General features: G+C 32.5%; 1 protein-coding gene and 1 long non-coding RNA gene across 2 annotated transcripts in view; both read right to left on the reverse strand.

Moving 5' to 3' along the window:
* LOC127732613 (tectonin beta-propeller repeat-containing protein 2-like) overlaps positions 1-18,287 on the reverse strand; it is a 53,269-nt gene that overhangs the window by 17,813 nt on the left and 17,169 nt on the right. Inside the window, exons 5-7 of the mRNA XM_052241687.1 lie at positions 18,096-18,259; positions 16,760-17,193; positions 972-1,616 (exon numbers count right to left, since the gene is read on the reverse strand). Of these exons, the coding sequence (XP_052097647.1) occupies positions 972-1,616; positions 16,760-17,193; positions 18,096-18,259 (1,243 nt within the window). The remainder of the gene's footprint in view (positions 1-971; positions 1,617-16,759; positions 17,194-18,095; positions 18,260-18,287) is intronic.
* On the reverse strand, positions 6,638-9,676 carry LOC127732628 (uncharacterized). The gene is made up of 2 exons (XR_007996349.1): positions 9,520-9,676; positions 6,638-7,829 (listed from the first exon to the last, which is right to left on the reverse strand). It is a non-coding gene; the product is annotated as an uncharacterized LOC127732628 (long non-coding RNA).

Here is an 18,287-nt window from a genome sequence, read left to right on the forward strand (position 1 = left end):
AACTCATGTATAACTTTATACATGTATGTAAATATAGCATAAAATGTAGGTCAGAGTGACCTAATTTTTGTGGAAGACTGCTATACTTGCCAAGATGCATCCTTACATCAGTCAGGGGCATTACTTAAACAAGTAACTTTTAAAATTACCTATACAAGTAATGTTGAAAACGAGGCTATTTAAAATATTACTTATATGAGTAACTTTTCTAAATATTATATTTATAGGTGTCCATTCATACAGATTTCACTACCTTTAACAAATTTTCACAGTCATCTTGTTATTTTTCCAATGTAATATAAAAACTAATCCTCCTGAAACACTTATTGCCTTTCTGATGCACTTATCTTTCATATCAATGCTTCTGGGTCAAAGATTGGTCTCTTGGGACTATTAAAATAGCATTTTCTTTGAAAATCTTGAAGGTAGACAGATATAAATAGATAAAAACTTGTGATTTAATTAAGACTTGAAGTTATTTATAATTTGTAACCCAAAACAATAACATACTTTCCTTAAATAATTGTAATTACTAACTCTTTCAAAGATGAATAAAATAACTTATTCAAGTAATATTTTTGTCATTATTTTTAAAGTAACACTTTATCTCCATACTCCTCTCAAATGTAATACATTCTTAATTTTATGTAAAAATTCATGAAAACTACATTTAGTCCATGCTTCTATTGAAATTAAAAATAACTTTATTGAGTAATTTAATAATTTTTAAAAAACAAAAATTACCTACATTGTATATAAGTAACTAAAAAAAATAAACTTGTTTAAGTCATGCCCCTGACTGTACATGCTGGAAGAGTAATATAAATTGATCTGATTTTGTCATTTTATATATACTTGTAATATTTAATTCCTGGTATCATTTTTAAGTAAATTTCATGCAACCTATAAGTGAATGACATTTATATTTATAAATATCCATTATGTTATATATTAACCAAGTAAAAGATTACCAGTTTTCTTCTTTTTCTTTTTCTTTGTTTTCACACTGACAGCAATGTCATCTGTTGGAGTATTGATAGGTATAGACCTAATTCTGTCATGTGATCCAGAATTCAGTTCAGAAGAACTATCATCCACTTTTACTTTAGAAGATACTTTAGAATCGTGTTGCCCTGCTTTGGTTTCATGACTAGATTTATGAATAACTGGCTTTGGTTCATTGCACAATGGTAGATTAGAAGTATCCAGTTCAGTGTCATCTTCAAATTCATGTGAATCATCTGTTGAAAATGGATTAAATCTATCTCGTCTTATAGGTGAAGTAATATTTTGGTCAGTAGACTCCGTAATGGGAGGAATTCCAGAGAAAATTTCAATCGTCATTAGATCAGGATTGTCAAGTTTCACAATGGGAGGTAACTCTTTCTGTTCAATATGTTTATCCACTGAGTCAGCTAAATTTGAGACAGAACTGGTGCCATCTGAAATATCTGAGATTACATCTAAATTTTTAATTTTGTCAATCACATTTTCTTTAATAAATCTAAGTGGTGATGGTGTTGTTTGAGTATTTTCTGCTTTTTCGTGTTTTATAGGAGCTTCAGACATAAAATCTGGGAGATTTTTATCCTTCACTAACCTCTGATATGTATTACCTGAAAAACATATTAAAGAAATTATTGTAAAAACAATAAAATGCTTCGCTGGGGCGCAGCTTGATACGACCGCAGAGGTCGAATCCTGAACAGTTGGGGCAAATATGGACACAACATTCAAGCTTGATACAGCTCTGAATTTGGATTGTTATTAAATATTTGACACAGCATAGGTTTCTGACACAGAAAGAATGTGGTCTAAGAACTTGAATTTTTTTAATTTACCTATTATGGTCCAATGTCCAAAATCAAAATACATGGTTAGATTCAGCACATCAAAGAACCCCATATATTCAATTTTTGTTAAAATCAAACAAAATTTAATTTTGGACCCCAACTTGGACAAACTTGAAAACTGGGCCCATAATCAAAAATCTAAACACATGTTTAGATTCAGCATATCAAAGAACCCCAAGAATTCTATTTTTGCTAAAATCAAACTAAGTTTAATTTTGGACCCTTTGGACCTTAATGTAGACCAATTTAAAAAACGGGACTTAAAATTAAAAACCTAAATACACGGTTAGATTTGGAATATCAAAGAACCCCAATAATTCAATTTTTGATGAAATCAAACAAAGTTTAATTTTGGACCCTTTTGACCTCAATATGAACCAATTTGATAGCGGGGCCCACAAATAAAAAATCTAAATTCATGGTTAGATTCAGCATATCAAAGAACCCCATATATTCAATTTTTGTTGAAATAAAAAAAAAATTAATTTTGGACCCCAACTTGAACCAACTTGAAAACTGGGCCTATAATCAATCAAAGCGCGAAAGAGCTGTAAAGGCAGTTAATTACAGGTTGTGTGTATTTTTAGTCCAGTTATATCATTATCTTGCATAGTACAGTGTACTTATCAGAGGTGGCTTTCAGTATTTAAGATTTAGAGTTCTCTAATGATATTGAACAAGTTTTATGAATGTCATATTCTGAGCACTATATGAAGGCGTTTGTTCTCACTTGTTTATGAACTTGTGCATTATATCCAGTTTGTACCTTTTTTATCTATGTTTATAGTCAAATTAGTTATCAAAGGTACCAGGATTATAATTTAATACGCCAGACTCGCGTTTCGTCTACATAAGACTCATCAGTGACGCTCAGATCAAAATAGTTATAAAGCCAAACAAGTACAAAGTTGAAGAGCATTGAGGACCCAAAATTCCAAAAAATTGTGCCAAATACGGCTAAGGTAATCTATTCCTTGGATAAGAAAATCCTTAGTTTTTCGAAAAATTCAAAGTTTTGTAACAGGAAGTTTATAAAAATGACCATACAATTGATATTCAAATACTGTTTAAAATAGTTAGGCATTTTCTTTTTAGAAATAAGTAAATGTTATCAACTGTATTTTATTCAACTCTGCAAATGTGGTTTGTTACTGGTAAGTATGGATGATAGTTGTTTCATTGGCAATCATAACACATCTCCTTATTTATATAATGATCTATATTCAACAACCTCAGGTACAAAAAAAATGTATGTAACTAAACTGTGATGGGAAACCTTTGACTTCTTTCTTTTATATAAACTTTTGATTTGGTACCATAGAACTATGTAGAATAAATGTACATTGCAACATGTCAACTCTTTCAATGACAATACTTTTTTAGAAACTATAACTCCAAGCAAAATTATATTTCCAAGTTTAAAGTAATTTATGAATGAAAAAAGGAGTTCTTAATTAAGAAATAAACTGATTCGCTGAGCGCAGCTGGATACACCGCAGAGGTCCAACCCTGAACAGTTGGGGCAAAAATGGACACAATATTCAAGCTTGATACAGGTCTGTATTTGGATTGTAATTAAATATTTTACATATTATAGTTTCTGAATAAATGTAGTCAAAGAACTTGAAATCGGTTATATGAATTGAATTTATATTCAATTAAAGATTTCTTGCTGTTGTGCAATAAACTGTGCTGTTGCGCAATACTTAATAAATCTGTTGCCAGACTATAAAGAATAAAGTTCAATTTCTTCTCAATGTCATATTTGAAATTTATGAAAATCTATAGGGAGATTACATCAATAGCTATAAATAATTCACCCAAGTTTCATGCGAACTGCTTAAAGCATTTTTGAGTTGTTGTCCAACAACAGTGCACACGCTGAAATGTCTCGCCTTCTTTACTAATCACTGATATTATGTTGATAGTCCTTAATATAAAGCTTTATTACAACTGTCACATAAACTTAACATTAACCAAGAAAACTAAACATTGACCAATGAACCATGAAAATGAGGTCAAGGTCAGATGAACCATGCCAGGCAGGCATGTACAGCTAACAATTCTTCCATACAACAAATATAGTTGACCTATTGCTTATAGTTTAAGAAAAACAGACCAAAACACAACTAGATACGCCCGCAGAGGTCCAACCCTGAACAGTTGGGGCAAAAATGGACACAATATTCAAGCTTGATTCAGGTCTGAATTTGGATTGTAATTTAATATTTGACATATTATAGGTTTCTGAATAAATGTAGTCAAAGATCTTGAAATTGGTTATATGAATTGAATATGCAATTAAAGATTTCTTGCTGTTGTGCAATACTTAGAACCTGTTGTCAGACTATAAACAAATAAAGTTCAATTAATTCTCAATGTCATATTAGAAATTTATGAAAATAAAAAGGGAGCTTACAACAATAGATATAAACAATTCACCAAAGTTTCATGAGAATTGGTGACAGCATATTTGAGTTATTGTTCGAAAACTGGAAAATCACCCCTTTTTTTAATGAATAAAACCCCATAACTCAGAAATGTAAAATGTAAAATTTATAAAATTCTAAGGGGAGCTTACATCAATACATACAAACAATTCACCAAAGTTTCATAAGAATTGCTGTAAGCATTTTAGAGTTTTTGTCCGAAAACTGGAAAATCCCCCCTTTTTTTATGAATAAAACCCTGTAACTCGGAAACGTAAAATCTAAAATTTATAAAAATCGAAAGGGAGCTCATGTCAATAGATATAAATAATTCACCACAATTTCTTGCAAGTTGGTGAAAGCATTCTTGACTTATTGTCCAAAAACTGGAAAATCCCCCTTTTTTTAATGAATAAAACCCCATAACTCGGAAACGTAAAATCTAAATTTTATAAAAAATGAAAGGGAGCTCACGTCAATAGATATAAACAATTCACCAAAGTTTTATGCAAATTGGTAAAAGCATTTTTGAGTTAATGTCCGACATGTTGACGACGGACTGACAGACGGACAACGGTATACCATAATACGTCCCGTAAACGGGCGTATAAAAACTTAACAGAGCAATGAACTGTGAAAATGAGGTCAAGGTCAAATAAAACCTGCGTGACTGACATAAAGATCATAAAATATTTCCATACACCAAATATAGTTGACCTATTGCATATAGTATTAGAAAAAAAGACCAAAACTCAAAATCTTAACTTTGACCACTGAACCATGAAAATGAGGTCACGGTCAAATGACACCTGCCAGCTAGACATGTACATCTTACAATCATTCCATACACCAAATATAGTAGACCTATTGCATACAGTATAAGAAAAACAGACCAAAACACAAAAACTTAACTATAACTACTGAACCATGAAAATGAGGTCAAGGTCAGATGACACCTGCCAGTTGGACATGTACACTTTACAGTCCTTCCATACATTGAATATACTTGACCTATTGCTTATAGTATCTGAGATATGGACTTGACCACCAAAACTTAACCTTGTTCACTGATCCATGAAATGAGGTCGAGGTCAAGTGAAAACTGTCTGACGGGCATGAGGACCTTGCAAGGTCGCACATACCAAACATAGTTATCCTACTACTTATAATAAGAGAGAATTTAACATTACAAAAAATGTTAACTTTTTTTTCAAGTAGTCACTGAACTATGAAAATGAGGTTAAGGACATTGGACATGTGGCTGACGGAAACTTCGTAACATGAGGCATCCATATACAAAGTATGAAGCATCCAGGTCTTCCACCTTCTAAAATATAAAGCTTTTAAGAAGTAAGCTAACGCTGCCGCCGCCACATCACTATCCCTATGTCGAGCTTTCTGCGACAAAAGTCGCAGGCTCGACAAAAACTGGAAAATCCCAATAAAACACCATAACTCAGAAATGTAAAATCTAAAATTTATAAAATTCTAAAGGGAGCTTACGGATTGATAATTTAGTCTTAGATGCAAGATTTTTATATCAGTTGTTAGTGGCTTTGAACTAGCTGTCAGTAACTGCAAGTACTCTCAGATCTGTACTTTCTGTCTTTTTCTTGTTTGGATGTACAACTACCCGACCACATCCACTTGTATTTGTATTTATCCATCTGATGAGTTAAGCCTCTTTCAAGTGATTTTTATAGTTCGTTCTTATATTGTACTGTTACACCACTGTCCCAGGTTAGGGGGAAGGTTGGGATCCCGCTAACATGTTTAACCCCGACACATTCTGTATGTACATGTATGTGCCTGTCCCAAGTCAGGAGCCTGTAATTCAGTGGTTGTCGTTTGTTTATGTGTTGCATATTTGTTATATTCGTTCATTTTTTGTACATAAATTAGGCCGTTAGTTTTCTTGTTTGAATTGTTTTACATTGTCATTTCGGGCCTTTTATAGCTGACTATGCGGTATGGGCTTTGCTCATTGTTGAAGGCCATACTGTGACCTATAGCTGTTAATTTCTGTGTCATTTGGTCTCTTGTGAGAGTTATCTCATTGGCAATCATTCCACATCTTCTTTTTTATATTTACATCAACAGATATAAACAATTCACCAAAGTCAAGGTGAGACAACAAAACTTAGTGGTAAGATCTCTGAAATTTTTTACACGGTACAAGTTTTTCTCATTGTTGGAGATTGTACGGTGACAGTAACACCTGTAACTGCTTAAACCCATTTCTTATGCACTTTAGTTCGATAAACTCACTGAATATCATACCACATCTCCTTATTTTTATATGCATTACAATTTACATGTGCATGTAATTATAAATATATATATATCAGAACAAAATTCATTGCGTCACTTTTATTTCTGCATCCTTTGGCACAATACAAGTTTTAAAATTACACAACATAAAACAACTAAATGTTATTTCAGATGAAAGTTTTGTTTCAGTTCCATTTATAGGATTTGTTAGAATTTTGTATGTTTTGCCAAGTCCAATAATTCGCTCTATGTGCACATGTTAATTGGAGACTTTTCTATCCCGTATAAGAGTTTTGGAACTAATTCTGTTTCTTTTTTTGAAAAAAGTTAGCAAACAAATCTTGCACATTTAAACCTTTGTCTGCCATCACACTGTCACCTGGATCACATAACTGAACTACATTTTGTATTCTACATCTTTCAACTATTTCATAGTCACTGGTAGAACCAACATATGCAGTAGAGACATAGTTGACTAAACCACCAGGCGTTGAACATACAAGTATTTTCAGTGTTTCTGTTTTTATATGATGAAAAGGTTGCCTGAGCTCTAGGAGCTTTAGTTTTATCACGGGATATTCTGTGCTGTCAATAATAATCCAAGTCGTAGGAAACTTTAATTTGAAGTTGGATGGCGAAAAATGCCTGACTAAACCACTAGATGGCCAAGTGTTAGCCTCACACCACTGTTTAGGCATAAAAACAATCCATGTATATACACAATATTCTTAACACTAGATTCAATCTAGAATCTAGAAAGTTCAAAGTTGGTTGTATAATGCCTCAATTTCATCTAAGTCATAAAAAAACTGATTTTCAACTGACACCCTATCAATTTGAAAATATATGTATCTCAAACAATGTGCTGTTGGACCAAGTGTGGTCAAAACAAATAAAAATTTAGTATACAACTCTAAACTGGTATAAAAATGCATGGCTGTGTCACGTGTCTTCATTTCAAAATTCTCTGCTGAAAACATAGACATTGATGGTGTATGCGTAATTCCATCTTTGAAGCTCAACATTAGCTCAGCAGTTGGTGGTGGACAGTCATAAATCCTTTCTGCAGTATGAATGACTTCTTCAGGAAAACCAACTTTACAATCAAAACTTTCCTCTAGATTTCTACTACAATATTCATCAAGTTTAGTTCTTTTGTTTTCACAGGAAACTGCCCTGATTTTTCTTTTTGCGGACGATTCAGTCTCTTGCTTGGTCCAGGAAAATAGGCTGGGAATGGCAGTAGACTTAGGTCTCTGTATGGTGGGTTTGCGCCCTGAAAAAGGTTATAAAACATTAGTTTTTTGATAATTAAATGAACTTCCATTAGCAATGTATACTTTGTATTACCTGGCGAAATATTAACTAGATTTATTCATTACAATCTGGATAAAACTATGTTTGCCTGATTCAATGTATGTTATGTAAATCCAAAGGACAAACAATGAGAGACTTATGCAACAAACGTACATTGTTTGTACCTAAATAACTATATTATTGATGAGAGCATGTCATTGTTTTGTTCCTGTTAACATTGTCATTGATATTTTTCAAGAAAGTCTATGAGGCATAGCTTATGCATTCCTGTCATTACTACATTAGCATAATTAGTGCTAACAGGGGCGTAGCTAGGCCAAAATGATGTGTACTCAATGCCGGAGAAGGAAGTCCTACGTCAGGGGGTCTGGGGCCGTTGAGGCCCCCCCTGAAGCTCTGGGGTAAATGGTGCAAAATCCTGCATTCTCGCAACTTCCTTGGACATAAAATGACCTCACGAAAATTTTCTTTTCATGAGTAACAAGACAACTTTTGAAGATAAATTTGAAAAAAAAATTAACTAGAGAAAAACAAACACGTACGGTTGGCTTAGAAATTTGGTTTTTCTAATGTGTAGACTAGTGGGTTGAGCTTGAGTAGGTATTAAGTACAATTAAAATACATGGAGCCACCACCATATATTTTAATTGTTACATAATCAGACTCAACCCACTATATATATATATATATATATATATAGAAAAACCAAATTTCTGAGCCAACACCATGCAACATTGAGGGTAATTTTTTAAGTGAGAAAATACATGAATAATAGAATCACATTTCTTCATGTTTTCTTTTATAAGTGAACAAGTAGTCTTTCTTTCGGCTTTTAATTCTCAAAGTTAGTTCTGAAAAATCAAGGCCCATTTCCTTTCCTTTCTTCTACTGAAGATGTCCAAAACCGTGTCTGCTGAAATTTGTTTTTCACGGTATATGTTCAATAGACCAAGCCCAGATAAACGATTGGTTTGCATTGTATTTCAGTCAAGTAAGTCTTCACTCTTATCATGGTACTGAAAGACCGTTCTGCCGTTGCCGTTGAGACCGGCACACATGCAAATACGTTAAGTGTATTAAAGAATCCCGGGTATAAATCCTTGTTTATAACATTTAATATTTCCTGTAAGTTGTTAGGAATGCCATCAAAATCTCCAGTGCATTTTGCTAACCAACTCCAAATTACAAAGAAGGAATAACAATTTCACGATGAACGATGCTGGTTCCGTAAATGAAAAGAGTAGTTTCCGGAACGGAATATGGCAGCAAAGTGATTATTTACATGTTTGTATAATACTTATTAATTAAATTTATTACCTTACTTTTATTCTTACTAGATTAACCATATTTTTATTTTTGTCAAATTTTCGATGTGTACGCAACTGCGTTTTTGCGTACGGGTTGCTACGCGCCTGGCTAAAATAATTCTCAGTATGATATACCTCTTGTAAGAAATCATTATAACTGTAGCAATCACCAAAAAATCTCAAACAGATCACATTGAATCGTAATCCAAAAAATTATGACGTCTTGAATTAACCACCCCCTTTTATTCTAAAACGATAATTGCGGTTGTAAACAGGCTTTGGTTTATTCGCATGGCGATTACATATATAACTATATATTTCAAAAAGAAAATAGAGTTTTACCATGAATAGTTTCCTGCACGTAGTCTTTTTCAGTAAAATGTGCCTTGCAAACAACAGCTGATTGAGATGGACTCCACGATGAAATCGTGTTCTCGTCCAATCTGCGTTTGGGCCATGGCGTTGATCCAACTTTTCCTCCTTTTTAAGTCATTTGGAAATGCATGCTCTTCTCTTAAATGACATCCAGGTACACAACAACAAGTACTTGGCATCGTTAATTTAAAATGTAAATGAAATAGTTGCACAGTGCAGAAACCGGAAGTTGAGGAACAGGATCGGCTACCACGGAGCCACCTATTCAGGAACGATAATTTGCTACTTTATATAAATGCGAAATAACAATAACGTTAGACGGGTTCACGTGCATAAACAGAAATGCGCTTTATTTGTATAATATAATTAATGTTCAGTCGACTCTTAATTATTATATCAACGACTGAAATGATTTATAAACATCTAGATTGCAGATAACACTCGAAATTAACCCGAGCTCTTTCCACACGGAATTCAAATAATTCTAGTTTGTCAATCGGTTGACTGCTTATAATGCAAAATACAAATATATCAAAAGTTTTTAAAACTAACAAAACACAATAATCGTTTCTCTATTTCCCAATGTAAATGAAATGAAACAAAAAACATTTTATATCACAATAAGAAGAGGAGAGAATTCAACATTTCCGGATCTACTTGGAGCCTAATGACCCCCCACGTAGATAAGTTGGATATCGCGGAAGGAAGGATTAACCCGGCAACTAGAAAGGCATTAAAGCACTGCCTTTAAAAATCTAAACACATGTTTAGATTCAGCATATCAAAAAAGAACCCCAAGAATTCAATTTTTGTTAAAATCAAACTAAGTTTAATTTTGGACCCTTTGGACCTCAATGAAGACCAATTTAAATAAAATGCTTCGCTGGGGCGCAGCTTGATACGACCGCAGAGGTCGAACCCTGAACAGTTGGGGCAAGTATGGACACAACATTCAAGCTTGATACAGCTCTGAATTTGGATTGTTATTAAATATTTGACACAGCATAGGTTTCTGACACAGAAAGAATGTGGTCTAAGAACTTGAATTTTTTTAATTTACCTATTATGGTCCAATGTCCAAAATCAAAATACATGGTTAGATTCAGCATATCAAAGAACCCCATATATTCAATTTTTGTTAAAATCAAACAAAGTTTAATTTTGGACCCCAACTTGGACAAACTTAAAAACTGGGCCCATAATCAAATATCTAAACAGATGTTTAGATTCAGCATATCAAAGAACCCCAAGAATTCAATTTTTGCTAAAATCAAACTAAGTTTAATTTTGGACCCTTTGGACCTTAATGTAGACCAATTTAAAAAAAGGGACTTAAAATTAGAAATCTAAATACACGGTTAGATTTGGAATATCAAAGAACCCCAATAATTCAATTTTTGATGAAATCAAACAAAGTTTAATTTTGGACCCTTTTGACCTCAATATGAACCAATTTGATAGCGGGGCCCACAAATAAAAAATCTAAATACATGGTTAGATTCAGCATATCAAAGAACCCCATATATTCATTTTTTGTTGAAATCAAACAAAGTTTAATTTTGGACCCCAATTTGGACCAACTTGGAAACTGGGCCAAAAATCAAAAATCTAAATACATGTTTTGATTCAGCATATCAAAGAACCCCATATATTCAATTTTTGTTGAAATCAAACAAAGTTTTAATACTGGACCCTATCTTGGACCAACTTGAAAACTGGGCCAAAAATCAAAAATCTAAATACATGTTTAGAATCAGCATATCAAAGAACCCCAAGAATTCAATTTTTGTTAAAATCAAACTAAGTTTAATTTTGGACCCTTTGGACCTTAATGTAGACCAATTTAAAAAACAGGACCCAAAATTAAAAATCTAAATACACAGTTAGATTTGGAATATCAAAGAACCCCAATAATTCAATTTTAGATGAAATCAAACAAAGTTTAATTTTGGACCCTTTTGACCTCAATATGAACCAATTTGATAGTGGGGTCCACAAATAAAAAATCTAAATACATGGTTAGATTCAGCATATCAAAGAACCCCATATATTCAATTTTTGTTGAAATCAAACAAAGTTTAATTTTGGACCCCAATTTGGACCAACTTGAAAACTGGGCCCATAATCAAAAATCTAAATACATGTTTAGATTCAGCATATCAAAGAACCCCATATATTCAATTTTTGTTGAAATCAAACAAAGTTTAAATACTGGACCCTATCTTGGACCAACTTGAAAACTGGGCCCATAATCAAAAATCTAAACACATGTTTAGAATCAGCATATCAAAGAACCCCAAGAATTCAATTTTTGTTAAAATCAAACTAAGTTTAATTTTGGACCCTTTGGACCTTAATGTAGACCAAATTAAAAAAACAGGACCCAAAATTAAAAATCTAAATACACGGTTAGATTTGGAATATCAAAGAACCCCAATAATTCAATTTTAGATGAAATCAAACAAAGTTTAATTTTGGACCCTTTTGACCTCAATATGAACCAATTATATAGTGGGGTCCACAAATAAAAAATCTAAATACATGGTTAGATTCAGCATATCAAAGAACCCCATATATTCGATTTTTGTTGAAATCAAACAAAGTTTAATTTTGGACCCCAATTTGGACCAACTTGAAAACTGGGCCAAAAATCAAAAATCTAAATACATGTTTAGATTCAGCATATCAAAGAACCTCATATATTCAATTTTTGCTAAAATCAAACAAAGTTTAATTTTGGACCCTTTGGACCTTAATGTAGACCAATTTGAAAACTGGACCCAAAATTAAAAATCTAAATACACTGTTAGATTCGGCATAACAAATAAATAAATGTGATCAAAGATTTTACAAATCTAATGACCCATACTGTGCAATTAAAGATTACTTCTTGAAATTTTTCAAAATTTGAAATTTGAAAAAAAAATAATATTTGAAGAATAATTCTTTTTAATTTCTGAAATCTGAAATGAGAAAAAATTGACCCCCCACAATTTCTTTTTATCCCCCCCCCTTTTTTTCCCCAAAAAAATTCTTTCCCTCAAGATATGGTCATAATTTCAATTCAAATTTCCAATGGAGTTGGCAACCATAATTACCCATTTAAATTTACCATAGTGCTAACTTAATCTATTTTATAATAGAATTAAAAATATAGTTTCAAATCTTTCATATGGATTTTTTTGTAAAAAAAAAGATGCAACATTTGCAGATATTTTTACTGGTCTACCTTTATAAATATGCATTTCTTTAAACATAATTTAAAAGCAGTGTAAGGGAAGTAACCAAAACGTTGTATTTGGATTACCTCCCTTACACTGTTTTAAATTATCTTTATTGTTCATTAACCATTACTTTATACATAATTTAAAAGCAGTGTAAGGGAGATAATTTCAATGATGTATTTGATTTATCTCCCTTACACTGCTTTAAATTGTTTTGTACTAAAGTATTTGTCCATTAACCAGGACAACCTTGTTTTTCCCCCTTTTTTGCCCCTAATTCCTAAACGGTTTGAGCCATAACCCCCCAAAGCAAATCCTAACCATCCCTTTGTGGTATGGAAACTTGTAGTATAATTTCAGAGAGATCCATACACCATTCCACAGTTATTGTCTGGAAACTAGAAAATGCTTATTTTTGGCCCCTTTTCGGCCCCTTATTCCTTAACTGTTGGTACCATAACCCCCAAAATCAATCCCAACCTTCCTTTTGTGGTATTTTACCTTATGGTCAAATTTCAAAAAGATCCATTCACTTAAACTAAAGTTAGAGTGCGAAAACCAATGTGTATTCGGACGACGACGCCGGACGACGACGACGACGACGCAGGACGACGACGACGACGACGACGCCAACGTCATACCAATATACGACCACAAAATTTTTTTGCGGTCGTATAAAAACGGGACCCAAATTAAAAATCTAAAAACACGGTTAGATTTGGCATATCAAAGAACCCCAATAATTCAATTTTTGATGAAATCAAACAAAGTTTAATTTTGGACCCTTTTGACCTCAATATGAACCAATTTGAAAGCGGGGCCTACAAATAGAAAATCTAAATACATGGTTAGATTCAGCATATCAAAGAACCTCATATATTCAATTTTTGTTATAATCAAACAAAGTTTAATTTTGGACCCCAATTTGGACCAACTTGAAAACTGGGCCCATAATCAAAAATCTAAATACATGTTTAGATTCAGCATATCAAAGAACCCCATATATTCAATTTTTGTTGAAATCAAACAAAGTTTAAATACTGGACCCTATCTTGGACCAACTTGAAAACTGGGCCCATAATCAAAAATCTAAACACATGTTTAGATTCAGCATATCAAAGAACCCCAAGAATTCAATTTTTGTTAAAATCAAACTAAGTTTCATTTTGGAATCTTTGGACCTTAATGTAGACCAATTTAAAAAACGGGACCCAAAATTAAAAATCTAAATACACAGTTAGATTTGGAATATCAAAGAACCCCAATAATTCAATTTTTGATGAAATCAAACAAAGTTTAATTTTGGACCCTTTTGACCTCAATATGAACCAATTTGATAACGGGGTCCACAAATAAAAAATCTAAATACATGGTTAGATTCAGCATATCAAAGAACCCCATACATTCAATTTTTGTTGAAATCAAACAAAGTTTAATTTTGGACCCCAATTTGGACCAACTTGAAAACTGGGCCAAAAATCAAAAATCTAAATACATGTTTAGATTCAGCATATCAAAGAACCTCATATATTCAATTTTTGCTAAAATCAAACAAAGTTTAATTTTGGACCCTTTGGACCTTAATGTAGACCAATTTGAAAACTGGACCCAAAATTAAAAATCTAAATACACTGTTAGATTCGGCATAACAAATAAATAAATGTGATCAAAGATTTTACAAATCTAATGCGCCATACTGTGCAATTAAAGACTTCTTGAAATTTTTCAATATTTGAAATTTGAAAAAAAAATAATTTTTGAAGAATAATTCTTTTTAATTTCTGAAATCTGAAATGAGAAAAAATTGACCCCCCACAATTTCTTTTTATCCCCCCCCCCCCCTTTTTTTCCCCAAAAAATTCTTTCCCTCAAGATATGGTCATAATCTCAATTCAAATTTCCAATGGAGTTGGCAACCATAATTACCCATTTAAATTTACCATAGTGCTAACTTAATCTATTTTATAATAGAATTAAAAATATAGTGTCAAATCTTTCATATGGGTTTTTTTGTAAAAAAAAAAGATGCAACATTTGCAGATATTTTTACTGGTCTTCCTTTATAAATATGCATTTCTTTAAACATAATTTAAAAGCAGTGTAAAGGAAGTAACTAAAACGTTGTATTTGGATTACCTCCCTTACACTGTTTTAAATTATCTTTATTGTTCATTAACCATTACTTTATACATAATTAAAAAGCAGTGTAAGGGAGATAATTTCAATGATGTATTTGATTTATCTCCCTTACACTGCTTTAAATTATGTTTTGTACTAAAGTATTTGTCCATTAACCAGGACAACCCTGTTTTTCCCCCTTTTTTGCCCCTAATTCCTAAACGGTTTGAGCCATAACCCCCCAAAGCAAATCCTAACCATCCCTTTGTGGTATGGAAACTTGTAGTATAATTTCAGAGAGATCCATACACCGTTGCACAGTTATTGTCTGGAAACTAGAAAATGCTTATTTTTGGTCCCTTTTTGGCCCCTAATTCCTAAACTGTTGGTACCATAACCCCCAAAATCAATCCCAACCTTCCTTTTGTGGTATTTAACCTTATGGTCAAATTTCAAAAAGATCCATTCACTTAAACTAAAGTTAGAGTGCGAAAACCAATGTGTCTTCGGACGACGACGCCGGACGACGACGACGACGACGCCAACGTCATACCAATATACGACCACAAAATTTTTTTGCGGTCGTATAAAAATGAAAACTTTTCAACAAAACATATACCATAATTTCAGAATTTTTTTAGTTCTTATTATTGCAATTATCCTCTTTTCCTCGATTGTGAAATCATCGAATTAGACTTATGACCAAATTTGTACTTACCACAAGCAACATGATAGGTGCCAGTAGTGAGGCAGGATCTGCTTACCCTTCTGGAGCACATGAGAACACTCCCAGTTTCTGGCGGAGTTAGTGTTGCTCAGTCCATAGTTTTCTATTTTGTGTTTTTCTGATTTGTTTGTCTTTCTGTTGTTTTTGTTTTTTTGCCATGGCTTTGTCAGTTTCCCTTTTACTTATGAGTTTTTAATGACCCCTTGGTAACTCAAGCCACTATTTCTAACCCTGGACAAAAATGCAAGATTCATTATTGGGATGATAGGAAATGATGCATACAGATAACTTACTTTCAAAATTTATAATTGTGAGTTTTTATTTTTGTTAAAACTATCCCATCGCAATTTTCACAACAATAAAACATCCCTTAATTTCTGAATCTAAAGTATTCAAATGTGTTTCGTAGTGCTTTCAACCAAAATTGACTTTTGTGACTGTTTAAAATTAAGCAGGAAAAGAGCTGTCAAATATACATTTTGAAAGGGCTGAACTTCCCATAAAAAGTAAGCTAACAATAATACTCTTTTGCAGCAGTCAGGCAAAGAATAACCTGCACATTAGATCATCACTTTGCATAAAAATTGATGAATTATTAATTGATACAGCAGAAAATTCCGCTCAAACCCATGGGCCTTTTTATAACTTGCAGTGATGTGAGTGTTTTTGAAAGCCTATCTGTGACTTTGAGATGAAGAACAGCAATAAAAGTGCAGTTCCTTTGCTTTTGGTGTTTTCGTGTAAGAATAGAGATTTTGTGTCATAAATTGATACACCATATCCTTTCTTTTCTATTACAGTACAGTACAAATAAACAAGCTAAAGTAAATTAGAACAAATTATTGTTTTGTTCATTGACAGATCTTGTAATATAGGAAAATCAATTTTTACATGAGTGTATGAAATTGCCAAATGTTTAAATGGTACAAGGCATTTTTTGGCAAGGATTTTAGAGCATAATGGCACAAGTAACAGCATTAATGGTGCAATGCCCATCTAAAATATGTTGTTGAGAGGTACATTGTATGTCATATATCATTATTTTGTGTTAAACTGATCAAATAGATTCAAACAGCTTAGCACAGTTATATAGGCATCAGAAAATAAAATAGATTAAAGGTCTTAATGAGTCATATACCTGCCAAAGTCTCAGGACGCTCTGCTATTCTTATCACATTTCTATCTGTATCTTTACGTAAGATAAATATTTCGTCATTAGTTACAGCAATGTTTTGAATTGTCCCAACATGAAATGTTCCTCCTATCACAGATGTATTGTCCATATTCAAAATAAACAGACTAGAATCTGACCATGTCACAATATATTTCTCTTTATACAAATACAAGGGCCCAAACTGAGCTTCTGGCAGAAACATTCTTATTTTTCTATTAAAAGGTAACAGTTCTAATGTTGGATGAGGTTTATTCATAAGTTCTTTGAACAGATATGTGCTAATGACAGAACCATCCATTTTGGATTTCCAGATACGCAGACCAGGTCGACAAGCATATAATTCAGCATCTTCTGGTTTACAAAGTCCTGGTATAAAAACGGCACCAAACTTTCCAAATCTGCAAGAAGAAGGTTCCATTGCAGGTCAAATTGGACCTCAAATCAAAATTAATTCAAATTTTTTCCAATTTGCAAAATTAAATACAAATTCTTTGTAATTTATTAAAACATTGCAGTATTAGCTTTAAAAGTATGGTGTACCTTTTAATAAATTATACAGACTTCCTTTGGTCTCTGGTGGATAGTTGTCTCATAAGCAATCATACCACATCTAGTTTCAAATGAAATGATAATCGATTTAGTAAAATGATGAATAACACAAAATCTTGATTCTATGTCAAACGAAAGTTTTATCATTTTTTCTACCTTCAGTATGTTTTCCTGCTTCATGTTTTAAAAGGTTTTCAATCCTACAATATAAATTTATATATACATATTCAATTTTGGGCTTTACCTCTGATTGACAAAATTTGTACATCTTATGCTTTAAAAATGTTATTTAATAACTATAAGGCTATTGATAGTATGAAACTATTGACACAGATATAGTGTCTAGTCTGCTTTACAGCAACAAAAAAAAACAAAGCAAACAGTAAAATTGATAAAATCCCATATAACTGCATGTATATATGAGTGGTCATCCCATTTTAAAACTTCCAAAGGTTACTCAAATAGAAAACTTTTAACTGAACAATGAACATGTCATTATTTGAAAATCAACAAAGAAAGACTAAAAAATATAGTCCAGGCTCCAGGGCTACCAAATGAATAGAGCAAGCCTGACAATTTTTTACAATCCTGTTTTTAATTTCTTCAAACTTTGAAACTAAAGGCAATCAAGGACAATGACCGAACAATGTAAATGGCAGATAAGTAACACCTACATTGTAACTTTTCTGCTGGCAAGACAAAAATCCGGTACATCATGATTCCATTAAAATTTGTTGCTTCAATCACTTACATTTTTCTGTCTTTCTGTCCCACCTGGACCAGTGAAACTTTGGTATCTGTTCGATATAACATAGATCTTTGGTTTGTAGAGATCAGTAAAGTTTTATGAGCATGATTCAGTTGTACAATTTCACTGTTATTCTCAATCAAACAAATGTTGGTCTCACATAATCCCTGAAATATGAAAAACAAGCTGAACTCA

Source organism: Mytilus californianus, unplaced genomic scaffold, assembly GCF_021869535.1.
Source record: "Mytilus californianus isolate M0D057914Y unplaced genomic scaffold, xbMytCali1.0.p SCAF_26, whole genome shotgun sequence".
NCBI classification, from domain to species: domain Eukaryota; kingdom Metazoa; phylum Mollusca; class Bivalvia; order Mytilida; family Mytilidae; genus Mytilus; species Mytilus californianus.